The 27228-nt window shown below is 44.4% G+C and overlaps 1 protein-coding gene across 1 annotated transcript in view; it reads right to left on the bottom strand.

Annotated features, from left to right (window-relative positions):
* MPP2 (MAGUK p55 scaffold protein 2) overlaps window positions 1-27228 on the bottom strand; it is a 436959-nt gene that overhangs the window by 377151 nt on the left and 32580 nt on the right. The window contains exon 2 of the mRNA XM_078645234.1: window positions 4769-4877. Coding sequence (XP_078501360.1) covers window positions 4769-4799 — 31 coding nt within the window. The 5' untranslated portion in view covers window positions 4800-4877. The remainder of the gene's footprint in view (window positions 1-4768; window positions 4878-27228) is intronic.

The following is a 27228-nucleotide window of genomic DNA, read 5'->3' as shown; positions in this document are numbered from 1 at the left end:
CAAGACCTAAAAAGGCTTTTTCCTATAAGTAAGCATTGGACTGGACATTGGTTTATTGTTCTTACTGCATGCATTGAGTTGAGAAGTTTGCAGTAACCTGTATCTGTACTTCGTTTCCCCTTCCACACGCCTTCACTGAGCGTCCAGTGAAGAAGGGGTACTTGGCCCATTTGCTCAGGTTCCAAAGTAGGTCGGCCCCAGGACATCAGGAATAAAAGGCCTCAACCACCATGGTTAGCCCCTTCGTGCCCCATGGCCCTAAAAGGGGTTCCGAAACCTATATTCTGCCATACTGAGAGCTATACGGGAACTTATAAGATAATGTATAGGGAAAAGTTAAAATAGTTTAATAACCTTTGAAAAAGTTAGTAAAAATGTTTTTGCTAAATCTTTTTTGTAAATTAAGTTTACATATTTATTTTTAATATAGGCCAAAAGAAAAAAATGCTACAGCTATACTAACCTAATTTTAAATTCATTATTTAATTAAAATAAATAAAAAATAAAAATTATTCTGCCGAAGTTTAAATTAAAAAAACAAATTCCCACCTAAGATGTAAAAAAAAACTTTTTTATGATGCATTCATAATTATTAACAGTGATATGTAGAATTACCTAAAACTAATTTGATAGAATTTTATAAAATTTTAGTCTAGCAATAATCATTAAAATAAAAACGGTAAACATTTTTTTAGATAAAATAATAAATATGTATAATTTTGTATTATTTTTCTTAATATTAAATTATATTTAGTTATATTTGTACCAATTTAAAATAATGTGCTCCAAATTAACATTATTTCTCACAAGGTTTTATTCTAAGCCCCGATCCAGTGCTTAATTTGAGCCAGAGGTTCCTGGTGGGGCCCACCAGCATTCATTTTTGGGGACCGGCACTTAATTTAGCCAACCAACTCCTTAGATTCAGGCAAAATACATGGTTTAATAAATCTACAAGGTATTCACATAATCTCACCTTTGCTCAAAAAAATGCCATCAAAGATCTGGCAAGTGAAGGCAGTATTGTCATACGCCCAGCCGAAAAAGGGAGGCAACATTGTAATTCTCAGAAGGGTTATGTACATCGACGAGGCTATGTGCCAACTCAATGATCCCTTGACTTATGTCAGTACCAGCAAAACTGAATACAATGACAGTATAACGTGTATTTGGAGCAGATTGTTGGACTGGAGGGACAAAGATCTTCTGGAATGAAAGAATATTGTTTCCTCAAAAATTACTATCCTAAACTCCCAGAACTGTCTCTTCTCTCCAAGATACACAAAGACCATTCCAACCCCACAGGCAGACCCATCATGACCTCCAGAGGCAACTCTCTGGAGAACATCTCTAGATATGTCGATCACTTTTTGAGGGACCAGGTCATCACCTTGCCATCCTATCTTAGGGACACAAAACTTTCTAAATAAAATCCATGGGGTCCAGTGGCAGAATGAATACCTTTTGGTCACCATGGATGTTAACTCCCTGTATACCATCATCGAACATGAGTTAGGGATAGCTACCTGTGCCAAATATCTGTCTAGAAGACCAATATGGCACATGGAACATACCAACATGCTCATTGAAATAATCAGATATTGCCTTAAAAACAATTTCTTCAAGTTCAATGGTAGTATCTAAAAACAGATCTGAGGGACCATAATGGGAACTTGCTTGCAATTTCTTCAAGTTCAATTGTAGTATCTAAAAATAGATCTTAGGGTGCACAATGGGAACTTGCTTCGCTCCCTGTTTTGTAAATCTGTTTCTGGGGGCAGGGGAGAAAGAGATCAGGACAGACACTAACTTTGAGGAGGATTTCAAAAGGGTGGTCCTATGGCTCAGGTATATTGATGACCCGCTTGTGATCTGTAAGGGCACCGAGAATTAAGCCAGCGACTTCATTCTGAGACTCAATTCTAATAACTATAATCTCAAACTCAGCAGCAAAATGAGTAGTAAGGCAAGAGAGTTCCTTGATACTAAGGTTGAAATTGTCAACAAGGAGATTCACATGAGTCTGTTTAGGAAGGCCATTGAAGGCAATACCCTACTACATGCTATGAGCAGTCACCTGGATAACCTAAAATGGAGAATCCTGTACCGGGAACTCTTGAGTGCTAAATGGAACTGCAGTTCTGATGTAGCCTTTGGCTAAACAAAGGATCATGATAGCCACATTCACCGATAGGGGTTACCCCAGTTGTGTTCGCCGCAGGGCCATGGACAAAGTTAAAGGGATCAACAGAACCATGACCTTTGAAAACAGGAAAGTTGACAAGTATATGAGGGAGAAGGGCACTCCCACCAGGGTCGTACTTGCTTACAATGGTCATTCCAAAGAGGGCTTTTTCCCATGTGGCCACTGCAAAGCTTGTCGCAGTAGCCGCATGAAAAAAGAATACCCTAATCTCACCACTGGTGCTAGCATTTCTATTAAACAGTTTCTAACATGTAGCTCTACGTTCGTAGTGTACATCCTGGAGTGCCCCTGTAATCTTAGATAGGTAAGTAGTACTACACTTATGGCCAATAAGAGAGTACTAGAAAATATGAGGGCCATTACGAATAAGGACCAACATTATCTAATAGCAAGGCACTTTGAGACGCATAATTTTTTGGATTGCTCCAAACTAAGCTACTATGCCATTGAACAAGTGGCTGCCAATATCAGTGGTGGAAACAGGGTACTCCAACTAAGGAAAAGGGATTCCAGGCACATCAATAGGCATTCATCTTCATGATGATTGAATCCTTATGTTGTGACTATTATTTGGATGTTCTGCGTTTGTTGTTTACTTTGTTGCCCGTACTTATTCCTACCTACCTATAACCCCTTGCAACACTGTGATATGACCTTTTGGCTTGCATTCTGGTTGTTTTTTATCATTGTAACATATGTCTTTCTCAAAAGGTTTTATTGCGCTAGATGGCGCTATAGACTAAGGAATAATGTGATTTACTATTCCAACACCTTCCCTACTGTTGCACACACTGGAGTTGGAATAGTAAATCATACGATTCCTAAGTCCAGCGTGCCATCTAGCGCAAGTCGTTGTAACGACTTTCATTGTAATGAAACTGCGTTGTAACAACACGGTTGTTGTAACGACCGCGTTGTGAATGTATCGCGGTGTAAAATCCGCGTTGAAAAGTGCTATATTTGTGGGGCCCATCAGTACTCATTTATGGGGACCGACACTTATTTTCCCTCATTAGACATTTACCAAGAGCAGAAGAGAGAAAAACACATAAACGGGAAAGGAGGAGTAAGAGAAAGATGGACAAAAGTCAATAAAGTAGAAAGCAGGAGCCTGCAAGAGTGATATAAACGGGCAGGGAGCGTCTGGTACTGGATTAAAGAGGCATGAGGTGGATTGAGGACTACACAGCCTTGGTATTCAGTGCACTGACGTTTAATAGGGCCAGCCGCATTATTCAAGGCACCGCTTTTGCCACGGCACTCATTTTTTTAATATTAGGCACTTTCTTTTACCACTTTTTTCTAAGGGAGCGTATTGCAGTACTAGTGGTTGGACAACTATGGTGAATTACTCTGAGTTGAAGTAATTTACTACTGTTTTGGGTCCATTTTTGGTTGAAGTAAACTTAGAAATGCAGTTCAGGAATAGCAATGGGCTTACTCTTTTATAAGGGGGCTCAGTCCCTTCCTAAACCCCTCCTGAATCCTCTCTTAAAACCTCCTGACTTCTTAGTAAACCACATCTATTTTTTAGTATGTATGCCCCATTTTTCAACCACACCACTGGTCCCTCCCACGCTTACTATTAAATAGTAAACTCGCACATGTAAGGATCTCCTCAAAGAAAAGATAGGAAAGCTGGAGGGGGGAATTTACACTCGTAGGTTTGTGAATAGCATATTGTACTTTTTTAGTCCTAAACATACTACAAAATGCAGTTTGTGAATAGTCTAAGTTGAGTAGCAGTAGGAGTCCAGTGCCTATGGAGCCTGAGAACTATCCACTACTCCCTACCATCAGTTCCTTGCCAAGTCAAAGGGTAGCACAGTGCTTTAAAAGAAAATATATACGTGCAGATGCTCACCAGTGTAGAGTTCCCCCCTGAAAAGTACATGTACCGTCCCAATAAATGTATTGCAGCAGTGATGAGAAGTGCAGCTACTCAGCCTTTCAAATTAAAGAAGCGCCTGTACTCTGTACTGGACAGTACCTGCCCATTTAAAGCACGGGGCTAGCAGGAATAACATCCTTTCTATGAGTTTTGGGAGGAGCAGATGGTTGCGTTCTGTCATCAAGCACGGGTTCAAAGCATTATCACTCTTAAAATAGTTCTCACCGGGGGTGTAAAGCAGGTCCTTGAGGGTAGGGCAGGGGTCTATTTGCCCCAAGGTGTATGAATCAATATCTGTGGGTTAAGGGAGACTGGGGAGCCCCTCGGCACATTCTGCAGGGGTGTAGGGGGGTGCTACATTTAGTGTTATGCTCCTTACCCTCCCCTTCATAATCCCTCTGGCTTCTAAGCACTTTAAAACACGTGACACAATTACTGACACTAATAGTGCTGAAAAGACGGTTCGCCGGACGGCATTAAGGTTGTATTCAGCGTTCCACCCTGTAGGTAAGTTCAACTTCATAACCTTTACCTTGCCTGCAACTTTCTTATTACAAGTCAGAGTCTGGGACCTGAACCCTTCACAGCGCCATCGCATCATTAATTACAAACCCTGGGAGTCGGATTGGACACCCACTTTATCGGCGCATGCAAGGAAGAGGGCAGCTTACCTGTATCGCAGTGGGTGGCAGCCACCGGCATGGTGGGGGTCGGCGGGGGCACGGGGGTACACAAGGTCTCGAGATACCCGCTGGATGGAGAACTCTGGGCACCTGGGAGCTGCAGAGAGGGAGAGAGCAAGAGGCAGGGTGAGCTGGGGGCAGGCGGTGCCAGGGAGAGAGGGGTGAGGGCGAACGGGGGAGGGTGGCACAGTGAAACACAGAGGAGCAGGCAGGAGGAGGAGGAGAAGACAGGGGAACAAACAGGTCACGCTGTGAAGAGATGGGGTGGGGAGGGGCAAAGGGGAGAGCTGGCCCAGCTGTGACTGGCACGAAGAGAGGCGAGTGGTGAGGACAGAAAAGGCAGAATGGAATGGGGAACGGGGTAAACTGGGGAGAGAGGCAGGGGAACAACACGTATATATCCACTTGCGAATGTTACAGGAAATTATACCATTTCACCTCCTCCTTAGACACAGTAATCTATGCGCTTTCACGCCTCAACTCACGTTCATTAATGCGCTTCTAACATAGCATATTATGCATTTTTAATCGCAACAAATCCCTGCGTTGGCTGGAGTAGTCTGCTGAGACAGCCTCTACGCCTGGACACTACACACGCTCACACACACACACACACACACACACACACACACACACACACCCCACTCTAGTTTTACACACTTACCGGGAACCCTAGCCCGTTTAGAGATAAACACACTATACACGCACAAAAGCTGCACACGTTCTAAAAAGACATTACAGACCCAGAGGGAGTCCTGCACCTTCTAGATATAATCATTTCACATACTCAAAAGTAGCCATGCACTTAAAAAAATACACATTCACAGGGAGCCATGCACCTTCTAGATACAAACACACATCACATTCACAAGGAGCCATGCACCTTCTAGATACAAACACACATCACATTCACAAGGAGCCATGCACCTTCTAGAGGTAAAAACATTACTCATTCTCAAGGAGCCATGCGCCTTCTAGAGGTAAACACATTACGCATTCACAAGTAACAATGCACCTTCTGGAGGTAAACACATTACACATTCCCAAGGAGCACAGCACCTTCTAGAGGCAAACACATTACATTCATTTCATTTCATAAACTTTTATTCGATTGCCACTTATTATTGCAACCATAAAAAGTACAATAGCATTAAAATTATACATTTGTAAAAAACATTTTGGGAGCAAATCTATCATGTTATATGAAAAAGAAAACATTTACTTGAAAAGCGTTAGCTAAAATATGAGTTACTCATAGTTGCATCGATATTTAATGCAGGCTTTTAAAAAGTTGGCTATGTACTTCGCTATAAAACTTGACTCAAGAGATTGCAGGGATAAATATGCTGGGCGACAGGATCTTAGGCCTATTAATCCCAGTAAGGGCAGGATCCAAACCTTCCTAGGAAAAGAATAAAATTTGCACAAAAAAAAAAGAATATGTAATGTTGATTGGGGGGAAAGATCATCACAGGGACAGGGAATAGTTGTAGGAGACCAGTCTTGGGAGTTTGGAAAGGTTACGAGCCGGAAAAAAGAATTAAAACGAAACCTTGTCAGAAGGTACTTTTCATAATTGTTCAAATGGAAGGTCAGATAAGGTTGAATACCCAGATAGTTCTGAACAACAACGATTTGAGAATTTGCGGGTTTCACCAGTTCCATCGAGCATCGAAGAGCTCTTAAATGGCACAAACACAGCTTTTTTAGTTCTTTCCTGGAGATGTCACCCATACTGGGAGGATCCTGGAAAAAACTGCTACGGTCCATGTCCGACAGAAATTCCTTATATATACAAGCCAGGGTATTTTTTCCCAGTTATCAAGGGCTGTGCAATCCAAAATTAATGAACGCGTTAGGTGGCACTCCTCTTTGGTCCATATACGGTGCCACAAAAGCATAGGTTGGCAACGAATGGTGTCCGTAATATAGTCCATACCCAATTCGGCTAGCGAGGCATAGGTTGGGGCACTTTGTGGTAGGGCCAACAAATATTTAACAAACCCATTCTCAACAGTTTGAAGTGGGTTTATTGGTCCATAGCCCCAAACCCCTGCACCATACGTTGCCACACTGTGACACTTTGCGTAATATATAGTAAGTAGTTCAGGAGGAGCCGGTTTCCCCAGTTTCCATCTAGAGGTAAACACATTACACATTCACTGGGAGCCATGCACCGTCTAGAGGTAAACATATTACACAAAGAGCTGTGCATCTTCTAGAGGTAAACACTTTACACATTCTTAAAGAGCTGTGCACCTTCTAGAGGTAAACACATTGCACATTCACAAAGAGCTGTACACCTTCTAGAGGTAAACACTTTACTTTACACATTCGCAATGAGCAAAGCAGATTCTACAGATACTCATTACACATCCTCAAGGAGCCGTGCACCTACTAGAGGTAAACACATTACACATTCACAAAGAGCTGTGCTTCTTCTAGAGGTAAACACTTTACACATTCACAAAGAGCTGTGCACCTTCTAGAGGTAAACACATTACACATTCACAAAGAGCTGTGCACCTTCTAGAGGTAAACAAATTACACATTCACAAAGAGATGTTTACCTTATAGAGGTAAACACTTTACACATTCCCAGGGAGCCATGCACCGTCTAGAGGTAAACATATTACACATTCACAAAGAGCTGTGCACCTTCTAGAGGTAAACACATTACACATTCACAAAGAGCTGTTTACCTTCTAGAGGTAAACACTTTACACATTCGCAATGAGCAAAGCAGCTTCTACAGATGAACACATTAAGCATCCACTGGGAGCCATACACCTTCTAGATAAAAACACATTACACATTCACAAAGAGCCATGCACCTTCTAGAGGTAAACACATTACACACTCACATGGAGTCGTGAATTGAATACAGGCACATTACATACCTATGGAGCTAAACACCTTAACATAAAAAGACATTACACACTCACAGGTAACCATGTACCTTCGCAGTGCTTTAAATGGAAAAAAATAAGTGCAGGTACTCACCTAATTGAGATGTGGGCTAGGGGGCGGGGTTAGAGGCGGGAAGAGCTATGGGGGTGGAGCCATGGGGGTGGGGCTACATATAGTGCAAAGGGTTTTTTAATTGGTGTGCTCACTCATACAAGAACACATGCAGTTACATAGAAGCACTCGTGCATGCAGATAGGGTATTTAGTTCACATGCACCCCAATAAACTGCTAAAAGCAGTAATTACCTGGAACAAGCGGATGAACATTGAGGGCTGGCCATTAATTAAATTATTGATAAAACCTCATGACCGAATGCACTTCTTCATTTAAGATTTTGGTTCATTGGCGCTATATGTTAGAAATTGTTTCAAAGGCACTAAGAAAAAAGTTCACTAACATTTATTTTCTAATGTTATAAATATTTTACTTTTAATTGAATATAAACACCTTCTTAAATTGTTTCCAGTGTAATATCGCCTTGGGCCTCACAAGCATAGGGAAACTGCTATAGAAATCAGACATACATAACACAATATCACCAACTTTCTTGTTCTATTACATTTTAAAGGAATGGTATGTATATTATTTCTCCTTTTTATAAGTTAAGCTCTGAAAATGTAAGGCTGTAGTGTGTTTATCAGTAGGGAGAGGGGCGAGATGCAAATTGGGCCCTTCATCTGTCCCCCACCAAGTCTTTTACGCCTTGCAATGGGTTGATGGGAGCTCGACTGCAGGGGGGCACAAGAAGAAATGTAAAAATAAAAACAGAGCTTCCTCCACTTTTCGAAGGTGTTTGTACGGCCAACAGAGCACAATAGCAGGTCTGCTGAATGAATCCCGTGTCCAGGAGGCTGCAGCAGCCCAGGTTAGAGAGCACAACAGGGGCAGGGGCACTGCTCAATTAGCAGATGTTAAGGGGAGATTAACACTCGAGTGCGTCACAAAAACGAACTGACTCGTCGGCTGTGTGTCACGCTTTGGTTTTTTAAAATGCCAAATTGCACTGAATTGGCTTGCTGCCCATGAGTACCGGTATTCTCTTTGAACAAGAAGAAGTTCCGGTGCTCAAGCGCAGAAAATGTAGAAGTGCCGGTACTCAGTACCAGCCCATTTAAAGCACTGTACCTTCGAGATATAAGGAAAATGCTACTTACCAGTATGCATCTGTTCTTGGCATGCAGGGCTACTGACATTCATATCTTAGCATAGATCGCCGCCTAGTGTTGGGTCCGGATGTTTGCACCTTGTTGTCTTGGAAGAGTCTTCGAAGTATCACGAGATAGGTGACTCCTCCCCTGGACTACAGTGCGCATGGCCATCTCCATCTTCAAATTGTTTTCCGCCATTGTGGCAAAGATGGAGTATAGAAAAGTAAGAGATGACCATGTCAATGTATGTTAAAAAGATAACCCTGCAGCTGTGACAGGCACCGGGGAGGAGAGTGGGCGATATGAATGTCAGCAGCCCTACATGCCAAGAACAGATGCATACTGGTAAGTAGCATTTTCCGTTCGAGGCATGTGGGCTGCTGAATTCATATCTTAGCATAAACTGTATAGCAGTTTCTCCTCTAGCGGTGGTTGCCTGTATCAGCTGCAGTGGTTTGAAAAAGAGTTTTAAGAACAGCCTGGCCTACAGCAGCTTGTTGCTTAGCTTGCACGTCAACACAGTAGTGTTTAGTGAAAGTGTGTATGGTAGACCATGTAGCTGCCCTACATATGTCTTCTAAGGGAATATTTCCTAAAAAAGCCATGGATGCCCCCATTTTGCGCGTGGAGTGGGCTTTTGGGGCTACTGTTAAAGTGCGCTTTGCCTTTTGATAGCATATTTGAATGCATTTAACTATCCATCTGGCTATTCCTGTCTTGGAAATGGGATTACCCTTACGTTGTGGTGAAAAAGCAACAAATAGTTGTTTTGTCTTTCTGAATGATTTTGTTCTGTCAACGTAATATAGTATAGCTCTTTTTATGTCAAGTGTTTGTATAGCTCTTTTCAGCCACGGACTGCGGTTTTTGGAAGAAAACTGGCAATTCTATGGACTGATTGATGTGGAAAGTGGAAATAACTTTTGCCATAAATTTGGGGTTTGTACAAAGTACTACCTTATTGTGGTGTATTTGCATGAAAGGTTCCTAAATGGTTAGCGCCTGTAGCTCACTCACCTGAGGGAGGTAATGGCAATTAGAAATGCCACCTTCCATGTTAAGAACTGTAGTTCACATGAATGAAGTGGTTCGAAGGGGGGTCCGATGAGTCTGGTAAGCACTACGTTTAAGTTCCAGACTGGAGAAGTTGGATGCTTTGGAGGGATAATTCTTTTAAGTCCTTCCATAAAAGCTTTGATAGGTGGTATTCTGAATAGGGACACATGTTGTCTGTTTTGAAGATATGCTGCTATAGCAGCAAGGTGTAGCCTTATGGATGAGAATGCTAGGTTACATCTTTGAAGAGGTAGCAGGTAACAGATTAGATTTTGGATGGAGGCATCTAAAGGATTGATTTGGTTATTCAATAAATTACAAATCTTTTCCATTTAGCTGCGTAGCATGCTCTGGTAGTGGGATGCCTTGCTTCCTTGATAATGTTCATGCAGTCTGGAGCCAAGTTAAGATATATGAACTCTAGGACCTCAGGAGCCAGATCGCTAGGTTCATCTGATTGGGATCTGAGTGCCTGATTTCTCCAAGGTTCTGTGTTAGCAATTGTGGCGTAAGGCGCAGTCTTTGGTGAGGAACTACTGAGAGTTCTAGGAGTGTTGTGTACCATGGCTGTCTTGCCCATGTGGGAGCAACCAGGATCACTGTTGCCTTAGTTTGCGTGCCACCAATGGAATCAGTGGGGTTGGTGAAAAGCGTACGCAAATCTGCCTGGCCAGTTCATCCATATCGCATTGCCTTGTGACAACGGGTGTGGGAACATGGCGGCAAAGGAAGGGCATTTTGAGTTTTCGTTTGTGGCAAACAGATCTATATCTGGATGTCCCCACTTTTGGAAGAATGGTTGGAGAACTTGAGGATGAATCTCCCATTCGTGTATTTGTTGACTGTGTCGGCTTAGTAGATCTGCTATCTGATTGTCTATTCCTGGGAGGTGTTCTGCCAGGAGGTAAATGTTTTGTGGAATTGCCCACTTCCATATGCTCTGTGCTAGGTGAGATAGCTGCAGAGAGTGTGTCTTGTTTTTGGATGTAGTACATGGCTGTCATGTTGTCCGTCCGGATTAACACAGCCTTCTTGCATAAGTATTTCTGAAAGGCTTTCATTGCTAGAAATACTGCTAGTAACTCTAAGTGGTTTATATGTAGTGTCTTTTGCTTGCCTGTCCAGAGACCTTTGACTGTGTATTGAAGGAGATAGGCTCCCCAACCTGTCAGTGATGTGTCCGTTGTCAATACTACCTGTGGAACTGGCTCTTGGAACAGTCGCCCCTTGGAAAGGTTTTGTGGGTTCCACCACTGCAGAGAGCTGTAAGTGCGACTGTATACCAACACTAGGTCTTTTAGTTGTCCTTGAGCTTGGTTCCACTGCCGTGCTAGGCATTCTTGTAAGGGACCCATTTGAAGCCGAGCATGAGGGACAATGAATATGCAGGAGGCCATCATGCCTATGAGCTGCATAAACACTCGGGCTGGCAGTGAGTGTTGTGGCAGAAAATATTTGAGTGAGAGACTGTATATTGGCTATCCTGACTGGATTTGGATATACCTTCGCCACTGCGGTATTTATTGTTGCTCCCAGATATTGTTGTATGTGGGAGGGTTGCAGATGTGATTTTGGGTAATTTATGGGAAATCCTAGCTCGTGGAGTAGCTGGATTGTCTGGGAGGTATGGCTGGCACACTGTGCGTAAGAGTTGGCTTTTATGAGCCAATTATTGAGGTAGGGGAACACATGGATGTGTTGCCTTCTGAGGTGTGCTGCTAACACTGCTAGGCATTTTGTAAAAACTCTTGGTGCCGTAGTTACCCCGAAGGGGAGAACTTTGAATTGATAGTGGTGACCTTCTATTGTGAACCTGAGGTATCTCCTGTGAGCGGGATGTGTAGGGATGTGAAAGTATGCATCTTTGAGGTCTAATGTAGCAAGGAAGTCCCCTTGCTGGAGTAGTGGGAGTAGTGGAAATTAGAGTATGTATTGGTTCAGAGGTCTGAGGTCTAATATTGGTCTGAGGGACCGATCTTTTTTGGGAATGAGGAAGTATAGAGAGTATACACCTGTACCTTGATGTTGAAAAGGGATTGGCTCTATGGCACCCTTTTCCAGCATGGATAATACCTCTTGTTGTAACAGCGTGATGTGTTCTTTGGACATTGGACGGTGTTTGGGCGGTATGTTGGGTGGAGTAGAAGTGAGTTCCAGGTAGTAACCATACTGGATAATTTGTCTCACCCACCTGTCTGTAGTGATGGCGTTCCAGACTGGTAGGAATTGTGTTATTCTGCCTCCGACTGGTGTTAAGTGGTCTGGAGGGAGTGTGAACGAGTCACGGTTTGGTGGCGGTGGAGGCTCTGGTGTTATTACCACCACATCCTCTGCCCTTGTTCTTGTTCCCTCTATAACCTCCTCTATTGGAACCTTTATTAAAGGTGCCTTGTGCACTACTTTTAAAGGATGAAGAGGTGTGTGATGTGTTGCCTCTGCCTGAGCCTCGAAAAGAGGAGCAACGAAAGGAGCTCTTAGATTGTTGCTATTGAAGTGCACCCATGGACTTAGCCGTGTCAGTATCTTTTTTCATCTTTTCTAAGATGGTATCAACTGCAGGGCCAAACAAGAAATCTTGGTTAATGGGTTGATTGAGTATTGTAGATTGGACTTCATTCTTAAAACCCGAGATGCGGAGCCAGGCATGCCTGCGTAGCAAGACACTAGTGTTCACAGACCTAGCGGCTGTATCAGCTGCATCAAGGGCGCATTTTATGGATGCATTAGTGATGAATTTACCTTCCTGTATGAGGTCATTTGCTTTTGCCTTATAAGGTTCTGGTAGGTGTTGTAGTAATCCCTCCAGTTCATCATAGTGTGCTCTGTCATAGCGTGCTAGGAGAGCTTGTGTATTGGCAATTCTCCCGGTACTTGCTGCCTGAGAGGCCACTCTTTTCCCTGAGGCTTCTAAAATTTTTGACTCCTTGTCAGGAGGGGGGGCATCACCTGTTGTTTGCGAATTTGCCCTTTTCCTAGCATTAGATACAACTAGGGAGTCTAGTGGTAGGTGAGACTTGATATAAGTGGGGTCTGTAGGGGCTGGTTTGTATTTCTTTTCAATTCTTGGATTGAGGACACGCGCCCTGCCTGGGTCTTTAAAGATGTCTGGTGCGTGCTTCAATACGCCCTTCAGCATAGGGAGTATACGTACACTCTTCTCTGATGTTGGGATGGTGTTAAATAGGAAATCCTCCTCTATAGGGTCAGTGTGCATGTTTACGCCATGATACTGAGCTGCTTTGTCTACTAGCTGGTTTAAAAGCGACAGTGTCGTCAGTAGGAGGCGGCTTTGTGGGGTATGGCGAGGTATCGGGTATGGGTTTGTATCATATGGGTCATCAGGGTCATTCTGATCGTCCCATGTGTCATCCTGGTTTCCTTGATCATCAGGGTCTATAAAGTCCTGTTAAGGACCTTCACCCATGTCTTCTACGTCATGATAGTGTGGAGGTGTAGGAGAATATGGAACATAAGGCATGTTAGGAGTGAAAGGAGGAGGTGTAAAAGGTCTAGAAGGGGATGTCCCAAAGTCCTTTTGCTTAGGAGGAACAGGAGAAGGTGCTTCAGTGTCCAATCTTCTCTTGTTCTTATTGTAAACTGATATATGTCCTGTATCAGGTTCTATATACAGTCTATTTTGGTCTGGGCTTACTGGATCAGGATGGAAAAGTTCTTCTTCTACTGTCCGTGGCTTTGGCGCCGATGTTTTTGGATCGGTTGCTTGCTTGTTCTTATTTTTCTGTGGAGCTTTTTTCGGCTCGACGTCCTTTGTCGGCTCGACGGCTCTTTTCGGCTCTACGGCCTTGTTTCACTCGACGACCTTCTTTGGTTCGATGGTCTTTTTCGGGTCGACAGCCTTTTTCGGCTTGATGTGTTTTTTCGGCTCGACGACTTTTTTCGGTTCGACTGCCTTTTTCGGTTCGGCGGCCTTCTTCGGCTCGGCTGCAGTCTTCGGGTCGACGACTTTCTGGGTCGATTCCCTTTTTCGGGTCGACGGTCTTCTTTGGATCGACGCCCTTCTTTGGGTCAACAGTGATCTTTGGATCGACGACCTTCTTTGGGTCTACGGTCTTTTTCACATCGACGACCTTCTTTGGCTGGACGGGATTTTTCGGATCGACGACTTTTTTGGTGTCGGAGCCCGTTGTCGGCTCTGCGGCCGTTTTTGAGCCAACAGCCTTCTTGGGAAGTGTTTTGCTCGGTACCAGGGTACCGGAAGGCTTTGGTATGGTCTTCGGAGCCGAACCGGAAGGCGAGCTTCTGAAGCGGTGTTTCGGTCGCGGCTAAAGCTTTTAGGCGATGCTTTGACCGGAGCCTTGTTTGGAGGTGGAGGCAGGGTGGGGGCTTTGGTACTCACGGTTTGCCCCGGTGGGATCTCTTCATCGGAGTCCGACTGGTCTTCTACTGTGACTAGTTCTAGGTCGGAGTCCGCTGCCTCCGGGAGTTCATGTTCGTCGTCGAAAATGTTATCCGGTTCTGGTGCCCGTCACTGCATCTCTTGTCGAGCAGCCCTTCGGTTCCGGATAGTTTTCTTCGACCGGAACTGAGCACAAGCTGGACAGTTTTCTTCGTTGTGCTCCGGAGATAGGCACCTGTTGCATACTGTATGCTTATCGCTATGTGGAAACTTGGATTGACATTGTGGGCATCTTTTAAACGGGGTCCTTTCCATTGGCAGGAGGCCCACGTGGCGTCGAAAAGGCCCAACGGCCCGCGTCGACTACCAGAGATAGATGGAAAGGGTTGTCGAGTCGAGGGATACCGAGCGGAAACAATACCATCGCAAGTATAAGGTTTTTGGCCTTAGAAATTTGGTAAACTTTGGTCCCGAAGTTGGAGGATTGTCGAAGTGCATCCGAACCCAATGACAGAGAAAAACAATCTGAAGATGGAGAAGATGCCCATGTGCACTGTAGTCCAGGGGAGGAGTCACCTAACTCTTCCAAGACAACAAGGTGCAAACATCCGGACCCAACACTAGGTGGTGATCTATGCTATGATATGAATTCAGCAGCCCACATGCCTCGAACACATATTACTCATACACATGAAGCCAGGCATCTTCTAGGTATAAACACACTACACGCTCACCTGGACTTGTGCATCTAGAAACAGTCACATTCTATTCTGAGTGGGAGTCCTGCACCTTCTAGATATACACACACACACACACACAGAGGCATGCACCTTTGTTATAAAACGACATCACAAACTCAGTGGGAGGGAATAATGCAGGCTGAACAACATCCAACAGACAAACACAAGTCACTTTCACGAGAAATGGTTTCACTGAAAATAAAACCACTTACGCATGTTGCATCTCATAACGTATAAAAATGTCTGCACAGTTCACATAAATTTCAGGTAACAAGCAAGGCAGCTGTTGGGGTGTGACCCAATCTGCTCTGTTTTGGGCAGCTCAGTTCTTGACAGAGAACACATTCCCGTTATGAACCTATATCGCTCCTAAATTTCGGTAGCATAAATTGCCACTCAGGTCAAAGAAAACTAGGCCTGGCTGCAATTTTCATTACGCAGGAGTAACTGGCATAATTTTGGTGATTTTGAGAAATGAATTGTATGCGTAATTACTGAGATTACACCATTACGCCATGTCAAGTAATGAAAATCCAGTTCTATGAAAAATCAATGCGAGATGCAGGGAAAAAAAGAGATTGACACGAAACCGAGCTGCATCTTCCCATCGCAAGCTGCAATACTTTAACGTGGTGGTCAATGTACATTTCCGGCTGATTTTTTACCCAAGCGGGCTGTTTAAGTATGAGTATGAAACTACAATTCCGAATGCAATTGGCTGTTGTTTTAAATAGAGATATTTCTCCCTATTGTGCCTCTGGTATGGATGCGTACAATTCTGATGCATTCACAGGTCTACCAGTGTTGGTAAATATAGAAATGCTTCAAGATACAAGGGTAGATGCGTCAGAACACCCACGCTCTACCCATGTAACGCCCTCACCACACAGAGTAACACAAGGTAGCAACTTGCACTACTCGAGATTTACCAAACTATGCAGGGCCATGCATGGTGGCCTTCTGTGGCTTGGTAAATCTCATTGTAGGTTTTGCGTTGCCCCGCATACCCTTGCGTGGTGGAAGGTCAACACAAAACCTTAATAAATCAGGGGCTGTTTTTTAAGGGATAATGTTTGCACGTTTTTTTGGGATGGTTCAGGCTTGTGGTTATAAATAAAGTTTCTACAGTTCCTTTCATTTTTTGTGAATTTGTACAGATTTATTAATCATTTTACTGTGTTGTTGTTTTACGGTTTGGAGCCTAATCTGCCCTGCAGTAGGTCATGGGAGCAGTAGGCCGTGGGTGTGTTTTTTAAAGCATTTTCCACATTTTCACTGCTGCTGTGTGTGTATTTTTTTTATCACTTTAGGGATTTATGGATGGCTTTGTATTAAATGCAAAATGTAGGTACATTTTTGTCTGCATATACCTGTTGGCGGCTAGGGTCGTCTGACTTGTGGAATCCAGGCCTATGTAGCCTAACAGGTTTCTTTATTCTCAGCTACCTTCTTCCTCGTGTGCTTGCTCACTCTTTTTTTGTGAGTTTGTGTATGTGCGACATTGATATGTATTTTACTTTTTTTCCTTTAACTTTTTAAAGTATTTTGGAGGGATAATTGATGTTCCCTTGGGCTGTTTTTTGTTAGGGAATTTTTACAGCTCATTTAATTTTCTTTCTTACATTGATTTTTTAATGGTGGTCAGTAACAGCAGCCCGGACACATTTTGAGTAAATAATATATGTCTGTGCAATCCTTTATTTGTAATGCTACAATTTGTTTGTGAGAGGTGGTAGGGCAGAGGTGCCCACGACACAATAGGAGAATTATTTTCTTTATTCTCTATGCCTCCTGCTTTGCTGAATAGGCGACAGTGGCCAGTTTGTGTAGCCAGTTTGTGTATGTGTTTGTCATAAGCCGCTCGTTTTTCTTTGTTCTCCACATGTGTACTGTGTATCGTTATAACTTTTTATTCCGTTTGTTCAATTACATCAATTGAAATGTTTTATTTAATAATGTTCCTAATCTACCATGTAATCTTCTTCACTTCTTGCAAAAACTGTATTGTTAGGGAAGTTGCTAGACCCTCATTAATCTAAAAAAAGCATTGACTTAAGGCAAATTTATGTTTTTGGTCTCAAAAAGCACACATGTAGTTCTTGGCACTGAAGTGAACTACCTTGTGTGAGGATATTCACCTTGTTGACTGGCAGAATGCCATCACTCACAGTGAAATTAGCCATTGGCTGAAGTGGGCTGACTTATTGCCTCATGCTGTATACTTTAGTGGGTGGAAGAAAAATGTGAATGACACAATAAGAAACCAATAGATGGAGAGCGCAGAGCAAAAGCCCCTGTAAGTACATTATACATATAATTTTGGTAAAATTAAAATAACTTTGATAAAGCTAGAATTAAAAATACTTTTGGGACATGGCAGGCAAGGTTACTATTGCCACAGTAAGTAAACGGGGTACATATTTATTCATCATCTCTTATAATGACTCCTATTTGTCTGTGTCCTCACCCAACCTGCAAACCGCAGTTTGTTGTACGTTTTATAGCCTCTTGCTGTGTGAAGAATATTTTTGGGGGTAAAAGGCTTCTGCAAATATATTAAAAAATGAATTACTTAATGAACAGGGGCAACTTACAGGTAATAACTGACATTTATTTAGTTCGAAAATGTTATATGATTTTCAAAGCAAAATCAAGAAACACAGCATATCCAGTTAGTACAGTAACAGAACAAATGTATATACTTTTTATTTTTACAAAATAAGTATTATAGTCATTAAATTAGAAAAAACATATTAAAGTACATTTTAAATAACAGTACTGTAGGAGAATCTAACTGAAAATTTAGCACATTTCCTTTATTTCCTCTTCAGGGGAAATATGTACTCTAGATGTGTTTATGTACGAGGAAGGCTGGAGAAAGTATCTGTTGTCCGGTACTTCTCCAAGGTCACATCACCCGTTGTGTTGAACTACCTTTCTATGGTTTATGTGCCACATTCAGTGCAGTTGTAGTCGTGGTCATCTACAGCAACACACATTTTTCATCTGCCAGGTGCACAGGTTATGAGGTCACCTTGTTGTCTAACACTAATATCACCATTAAAAGATACACAACTATTAATTTGGCAACATTACTACCTACCCTAGGTGATTCTGCCCCTAACTATGACAGTCTTGAGGTTGTAGAAACTTGCAACACACCAAGACCAGACTTGCAACGGATACCATTAGAAGCGGCATACTATGAGTGATACACTGATGGTTCCTCCAGCGGACTAACAGAAATAGATTACAGAGCAGGCTATGCAATAACAACTGTAGACACCATAGTTGAAAGTGCAGCTCTGTCACATGGCAAGTCTGCCCAGCAAGTCCAGCTGTATGCTGGACCAAGAGCATGCATGCCAGGGGAGGGGAAAACTGTTAACATTTACATTGACTCACGTTATACCTTTAGAATTGTCCCATGATTTTGAGCAAATGTGGCAGTTTCGTGGTTTTATAACAGCAGCAGGACGCCCCATTCATAAGAGTCCTTTATTAAAGAACTTGTTGAAAGCAATACTGCTACCCCACAGGATACCTGCAATAAAATGTGAAACCCATACAGAAGCTAATACTAAGAAAGCCAGAGGTAACGCCATGGCTGATACAGCAGCAAGAGACAGCATGTTACAGCCACTACAGATGGTGTCTTCAATGGCCAAAAGCATACCCAAAAGTCAGCTCATTCAGAGACAATTGTTTCTGGCTGCGGTGAAGGAAGCACAATGGTCTGCAACACAAGATGATGAGGGAGTTTGGATTGATGCTGGATGTGAGCAGAATGATGAGGGATTGTGGGTCCACACGAGATGGGAGGCATGTGGTCCCACGCAGTATGTTCCATCCCTTTACAAGGCTTGCGCATGGACCCATCCACATGGCACAAGTGGGGATGGATGCGCTAATTAGGCAGGAGTGGTTTGCACCAGGAATAACAGCTTTCACTGCACAATTCTGCTCCCAATGTCTGGTCAGTGTCCAACATTCTAAAGGTCGGTCCCCTGCTACACATTATCACTTGCCAGTACCACAGTTTCCCTTTTCCAACGTACAGATCAAATTTGCTTATATGCCCCTAGTAAATGGATTCAAACATTTTCTTGTGTTTGGGGGTCAAATTTCAAAATGGGTGGAGGCATTTCCCAAAAGGAAGAATGATGCAGCAACTGTTGTGCGATGCTTGATGAAACATATCATACCCGGTTTGGTGTCCCCCAGGGCATAAATAGCGACAGAGGGGGTGAGTTTGCGGCTACAGTAGTGCAAAAGATGTGTGACTGTTTAGGAACAGTGACAACTGCATGCCCCTTACCACCTCCAAAGTTCAGGCCCGTTGGAGAGGATGAACGCCACAATAAAAAATGGTTTAGAAAAGTCAATTGATGCACAGGCTGAAAATGGCCTGAAGTTCTGCCTTTAGTGCTGTATGTCATATAGGCGCCGACCTCTAGAAAAATTATTTTGCCCTCTCATGAGGTACTGATGGGGCGGCCTACTCAACTAACTCCACTTTTGAATAATGTTATTAGGTCAGAGACTTTCCCTGCTTCCTGGAAGAAAGCCTACATTAGACCCATTCTAAAGAAGGCTTCTCTTGACCCTTCCGAGGTGAATAATTACCAGCCCATATCCCGCTTGCAAGCAAAATTCTAGAAAAATCAATCAACCAAAACCTAACTGGTTACCTAGACGACAATGACCTCCTAAATCCCACCCAACAAGGCTTCAGACTACAACACTCCACTGAATCAGCCCTAATAATGGCAACTGAGGAAATACGCAGACAGCTAGATGAGGGTGGAAGAGATGTCCTTATTCTGCTTGACCTAACAGCAGCGCTTGATACTGTTAATCATCTGGTATTAACGCAGCGGCTGAAGGCAAAAGGAATTAAAGATTTGGCCCTAACCTTACTCACCTCGTTCCTCACTGCAAGGGAACGAAGGGTGTGTTGGGACAATTTTAGATCAGAGAGGTTTTCCCTCCCTTGTGGCGTTCCCCACGGTTCAGCATTGTCGTCAACCCTGTTTAACATCAATGTCACTCCTCTGGCAAAGCTAACTAAGGGTTACGGTTTCTCGTTGGTATTAAATGCCGACGACACTCAGATTGTTATCTAGATCCCTTCGAGTGTGGAAACCGTGGCTGGGAGCACACAATGGAGTGGATGCATCAGAGCTACCTAAACTGAATACAGACAAAACGGAGGATCATGGAATTTGGAAATGGGCCACCACTCTGTAACCAATCTTGGTGGCTAGCAGAAGCAGGTATCTGCCCGAACCCCTCGGTAAAAGCAAGGAACCTCATATTCTTGTTTGATGGCCAACTAAACTTCACAGGCCAAATTAATCTTATAATATCTTCTTGCTTTTTTCTACTAAAGACCTTGTGCAAAATGTTGCCTTTTATTCCCTTCGCTCTCAGGAAATCTTTTGTAGTCACACTCATTCTCTCATGAATTGACTACTGCAATGCACTTTACCTGGGCATAAACAAACGCCAACAGGTAAAACTTCCAATCCCTTTAAAATGCAGGAGCACCATTGCTGCTCAATAATCCCAAATACCACCATATTTCTAGCAGTATTAGAGAGATTCATTGGCTTACGGTCAAGCAGCGCATCGAGTTGCGTGGTGCATAAAGCATTATATGGTCGAGGGCCGTCGGACCTTCAGAATCTTTTTCAATGGCACTCCCCACAGCGGAATCTTAGATCGGCCAATAAAGGACTAGTCCGGGTCCCAAAAATCCAGAAGGCTAGATGGGGAGGTAGATGCCTTTCCTATCAAGTGAAAAGTCTATGGGTCGCACACTTCTGACCTCACCAGCGGGTGTAACCCTCGAGCATCATGGTAAATGAAGTCTTTAGGCGTGTGCGCCTTTCGTAGCTCTGGACGTGTAACAGGCAAAGTTGCAGCACCAACTCTGTACACCGGTGTTTCGGAATTGTTGTTCCTCATCAGCAGAGTGTAGGTATTTTCAGGGATTACTGGATAGGTCACCAAAGTATTAACAGGTTTGGTACCCCTCGTGGCGCGAAGATGCGGTGTCCGAGCTCGTCAGCTCCAAGGTTCAAGGGAACCATATAAAGTGAAAAGTCTATGGGTCGCACACTTCGGACCTCATCAGCGGGTGTAACCCTCGAGCATCATGGTAAATGCAGTCTTTAGGCGTGTGCGCCTTTCGTAGTTCTGGACGTGTAACAGGCAAAGTTGCAGCACCAACTCTGTACACCGGTGTTTCGGTATTGTTGTTCCTCATCAGCAGAGTGTAGGTATTTTCAGGGATTACTGGATAGGCCGCCAAAGTATTAACAGGTTTGGTACCCCTCGTGGCGCGGAGATGCGGTGTCCGAGCTCGTAAGCTCCAAGGTTCAAGGGAACCATATAAAGTGAAAAGTCTATGGGTCGCACACTTCTGACCTCACCAGCGGGTGTAACCCTCGAGCATCATGGTAAATGCAGTCTTTAGGCGTGTGCGCCTTTCATAGCTCTGGACGTGTAACAGGCAAAGTTGCAGCACCAACTCTGTACACCGGTGTTTCGGAATTGTTGTTCCTCATCAGCAGAGTGTAGGTATTTTCAGGGATTACTGGATAGGTCGCCAAAGTATTAACAGGTTTGGTACCCCTCGTGGCGCGAAGATGCGGTGTCCGAGCTCGTCAGCTCCAAGGTTGAAGGGAACCATATAAAGTGAAAAGTCTATGGGTCGCACACTTCTGACCTCACCAGCGGGTGTAACCCTCGAGCATCATGGTAAATGCAGTCTTTAGGCGTGTGCGCCTTTCGTAGCTCTGGACGTGTAACAGGCAAAGTTGCAGCACCAACTCTGTACACCGGTGTTTCGGAATTGTTGTTCCTCATCAGCAGAGTGTAGGTATTTTCAGGGATTACTGGATAGGTCGCCAAAGTATTAACAGGTTTGGTACCCCTCGTGGCGCGAAGATGCGGTGTCCGAGCTCGTCAGCTCCAAGGTTCAAGGGAACCATATAAAGTGAAAAGTCTATGGGTCGCACACTTCTGACCTCATCAGCGGGTGTAACCCTCAAGCATCATGGTAAATGCAGTCTTTATGCGTGTGCGCCTTTCGTAGCTCTGGACGTGTAACAGGCAAAGTTGCAGCACCAACTCCGTACACCGGTGTTTCGGAATTGTTGTTCCTCATCAGCAGAGTGAAGGTATTTTCAGGGATTACTGGATAGGTCGCCAAAGTATTAACAGGTTTGGTACCCCTCGTGGCGCGAAGATGCGATGTCCGAGCTCGTCAGCTCCAAGGTTCAAGGGAACCATATAAAGTGAAAAGTCTATGGGTCGCACACTTCTGACCTCACCAGCGGGTGTAACCCTCGAGCATCATGGTAAATGCAGTCTTTAGGCGTGTGCGCCTTTCATAGCTCTGGACGTGTAACAGGCAAAGTTGCAGCACCAACTCTGTACATATGGCCATGTCTGAACTGGGGTGGCAGAGTGGGCTAAAGAATGGTGATGGATTAAACCCAGATCTGTTGACTGGGTGTGAGTGTTTGATTGGTTCAGATGCTCCGTCCATCACCACCCCCTTTTGTACCTCAATGGTTAGAGCGGCAGACCCTGATGCAGAGGTCTAGCCCGGGACCAGGGTTCAATTCCCCGCCTCGGCGGGTCTTGGGCTCAACTTCCTCGGACCTGATAATTCTCGCCTCGGTGCCTATTCTAATCGTGGGTCCCATTCTGCAACTTCGGGCAATAGCTTGCTTAATCTCCACAACGGCCCCAACAACGCTAGGATGCCTGGCTTCACCTTGGGGATGCCCAGGAGTGGGCACTTCACAGGGAAAGGCCAGGAAGGGTTCCTCAGCGGTATTCGTACAAGCGCCGAGATGCCTCATGGGTGATTCTGCGCTATACAAATACCACTACATTACTACATTACATTACTCTTGTTACACCCTCAGCGGCACTAGGGTGGCCAGGTGCAGAGTGCTGAGGCCCAATGTTATCCAAAGGGGGATAGGGAGACTCGGGTTGGTGGCTGCTTGCAAGCAGGCCACTTGGGTGTGGGAGCACAGCTCCTTGACTTTAGTTCAGGGCAAATGGGGAAACAAAGTAGCACCAAAGGTGCACCCTCAGCAGCAATAAGGCGGGCGGGTGCGGGGTGCTGTTTCGATGTCGGACGCCCTGTTGTTTTCAATGGAGAACCTCCAGTTTGTAAAGACATTGCAGGCTTGGGCACGAAGGTCTTATGCAACCACCACTTCAATAAGTAAGCTGGGAAGTTAGGGGTTGGTTAGGCACTATTGGTTTGGACACACAAGGCTGTGGGGCGTTGGGTGCCGGGGTGCCTTTTAGGGTCGGGTCTTCTTACCGGCTCCTGGTCACGGTTAGTGGGGCCTTCGGGATTTAGATTGCAGGCGTCGGCTGTAGGCTTGAGGCAGGTCAGGGGTCACCGGATCTCGGGACAGGATCGCTGAGGCAACCTCCTCGTGGTGTCTGCCGACTCGAGCTCGGGCTGTGGATGGCGGGTGCAGGGTGGTGCGGATTCGCGGTTTCCGGCCAAGGCCAGAGGTTGCAGATGAACAAATTCTGTGTTCATGGGAGACAACCTCTTTGAGGTTGAAGGCAGGCAGGTCCTCCGGGGGTTTTCGAGGTTGCTGGTTGCAGGGCAGACTGGGATTTCGCAGGAGCTGGTTTGAGGGGGAGACAGGCCGGTAGGGCTGGGGCCAAGTCAGTGGGCGTTTTCCTCTTGTTAGCTGCTGCACGGTTGTTTGTTCCTTCTTCTTCTTTTCTTGTTGCAGGTTCTTGTCTGAGGAAGCAAGGTTCAACGGTGCCCCTAAATACTAGATTTAGAGGTTTTACAGGTAGGTAAAAGGCAGGGACCAATGGGCCCCTTCCCTGGGGTGGGTACACCCCCTATTATGCCACCCTCCAGTGGTAGAGGTTGAGAGGAGCTTGTCCCTGGTTGGCTGAGTCCCCCCATCTTCAAGATGGCGTGGACTGAGACTTGTGCTTCACCTCACCTCCCCCACCTGAGGGGTGGAGTTGGCAGAGGTGGGCACACCTCTCTTCCTCGCTTGTTTTTCCTGCCAGTTCTTCCGTCCAAAGTGGGGATCAGAACCAGGGGGGACCAGTTGCTGAGAGCAGCAAGTGGCCTGGGGAAGCTCACAAAGGCATCAAGCCTTTGAAGCTTCCCCTTTGTGAACCCTTCCTATCTGGGGAAGGAGGCTTGGCACCTCTTCCCAGGATGTGCATTGTTTCAGGCCCCAGAGAGCAGCAGCCTCTTGACCCAGGGGTCCAGAAAAATGTCTGGCGGTGGCAGCTGAAAGCAGCCACTCAGCCTGCACACCAGTGGTAGGTTAGTTTTCAGGGGCATTTATAAGATGCTCCTTTGTGTGCATTTTTCATTAAATCCCACACTGGCATCAGTGTTGGTTTAATGTGCTGAGAAGTTTGATACCAAACTTCTCAGTTTTCAGTGTAGCCATTATGGTGCTGTAGAGTTTGTAATGACAAACTCCCAGTACCATATACTCATAATGGCAGCACTGCACTTAGAATGTCTAAGAATGGACTTAGACACTGTAGCGGAACAGGGCTCATGCACCTGTACCCTCACCACTGGTATAGTGCACCCAGCTAGAGGGGTGACTGACCTATGCCTGGGCAGGGGGTTGTAAGTATGGCACACAGAGATGTGTGCCATGTCGACTCTTCACTTTCTTCTGCACCAAAACCCGCAGCCTGCAAAGGCAGTGTGTGTGTGTGTGTGTGTGTGTGTGTGTAAAGGTACATGGCCTCTAAGGGTGACACAATAAGTGCTGCAGCCCTTGAAGGTCTTCCCTGGTCACAGTGCTCTATGTACCATTTACCAGGGGCTGACCTGTGGCTAGAGATGCCAATTGGGTTAGTTTTGGGGAAAGAACACAGGCCCTGGGAACCTGATTGGCAGGGACCCAGGGCAGATCAAGTCAAAATGCATCAGTTGTCTGTAAAAAAGTGGGAGCAAGGGTTACTGCAACAGAACCCCACGTTCTTACACTGGTGGCGCAGGGGACTTGTAAATCTGCCCCTATGTGTTTTACTAAATTCCTCTTCCTGTTATTTCTTGAATAACAGTGGAAACATGGCATGGGAAGTAGCACAAATTAAACATGTGGTTCAAATATTCCGTGGAGCAGAGAAAATTACACATTCTGGAGATTGGCCCTGGCTGTGGTTTTAGCTATCAACAGGATGGCTGAAGAGCTTAGTTCTAGTACTTTTAGGTATTTTTATAGCAATAGTGGTACTTTTGTGTTGTCCTATTCATTTCTGCAGTTAAAGTTCTACGTCCTACAGAGCAGGAACTGGCCCGTAGATATCATAGAATACAACAAGACAACGGAGAGGACAGAAATAAATGTTTGAATTAATGGTTGTTAAAATATAGCAAATAAAAACATTGAATATAATGTTGTCCATGCTTGAATAATGAATACCTCTTAGGTGGGTCTATGTGCCAATATATGCATGTTATTTAAGCACTGTCTAATGCCATCCGAAGATTTGTACTTTATTGTTATATTGTTACTACTATGTTTCGTACCAAATATATATATTTACACTGCTGTAAGATACAAACATCCTAAAGTGGGGATTGGTAGAGAAAAAATATATATCCATATGTATGTACTACATAGATATAATAGTTCCAATTCTCCCCCAAACTATCTCAAACCTACTGAGCTATCTGTTAATGTACCTGAACAAACTGCTTGGAGCTGCAACTCGGGTTCTCCAGAATGCTCCCCCACTCCTTCAGATAGTGGTTTTCCCCTCCTTTACAAACTATTTCAGCCTCGCACCAATGCTCCCCTGCTGACCTCTCAGATACCTCCATCAGCACCAGCTGTGCATACAAACCTTAGAGTCGCGTAAAGTTTAGCTCTCATCTTACACATTGTTTAGCTCGTCAGGATAATCCAAAAGCAAAGTAATAGCTTCTTTAAGCCTACAAATGTACAACTGGTTTTTGTTCTCTTTTATGCCTACACTGCCTTTATGTATATTTGGCACTCTGTTCTTTTTGTATGCGCCTATGTGGCAATTCTGTTTTCTATATACCTGCCCATGTTATGGGTTTTGGAAAGTATATAAAGGCCACATAAGAGTGATTCAGGGCAGGAGAAGCCAATTTCTAAGGCGTACCATCGGGATGTGCGTCTGCCTTGGCCAGCCAATAAGCTTTGGTACCTGCAAATACATTTCATCTGTTCCTTAGCCTTAGTGTCTCTGTTTTTTTTTTGCACCACTCTTAGGAAGGTTGGAAAATGTGTTCCCTGACTAAGAGATCCAAGAAAGGAAATTCTTGGTTGTTACTTGTCATAGTAAAAGCTAGAAATTGTTTTCTGGAATTTAGACAATCGAGAAATTAATTTCCTATTTCTGATTTTCAGTTGCACACCTCTGTCCTCAGAGTTACACAGGGGATGCACCCAGTTCTGCTGTGAACCTGACAGTTGGGCAGTTTGCCTGCACATGAATCTTCTATTTTCAGAGCACTGGGGTTCAGGGATTCTGAGAATACTTTGTCCGATTCTGTGTAATCCTTGAATAACATGTGACCCATGGCTTTAAGTCTATTGCGTGTGGTTGGGAAGGCGATGGCGTCCAAAAAGTTTTTGCATTAATTTTATAGATGAATTCAAATGTACTTTCTAATGTTTATGAAATAGCATGCCTGGGGTATGTTTCTCCAGTTTTTATTGTTAATTTACAGCTTTCCAGAGTGTTTATTCTAAGCCGCAAGTACAATAGCTAAGTAGCATGTATGACATTTGAATCATCAACCAAAAATTGTGATGTTTTGCAGTTTTTGTTTATTGCCAGTGCACAGTCAATATATTTTGGTTTACTACCCTGCAGTACTGATGCAGATGATGTTCTTCAGCAGGGCTAGGACGCAACCCAGCCCAAATAAAAATGTCTGCTCCAGACAGATGTCCTAAGCACACAAACAGCCACCAAGGAGGATGTCATGTACTGTTGCCTTGTCTCGGCAATGAACACGCATGAGACCAGGTACCGGTTTAGGGATCTTTATTACTATACATGCTCAGGGTGCATCTCGCGTCTGTCCTCGTCGTCGTCCTGCTCTCGAGTGTCCTCTTCCTGTCTGCCCACAGGAAGTCGTGTCCAGTGACCTGGACGCTG

This window comes from Lissotriton helveticus, chromosome 5_1 (genome assembly GCF_964261635.1).
Source record: "Lissotriton helveticus chromosome 5_1, aLisHel1.1, whole genome shotgun sequence".
In the NCBI taxonomy this organism is placed as follows: Eukaryota; Metazoa; Chordata; class Amphibia; order Caudata; family Salamandridae; genus Lissotriton; species Lissotriton helveticus.
The sequence above is the reverse complement of the archived record's forward strand: the minus strand, read 5'-3'. Positions and strand labels throughout refer to the sequence as shown.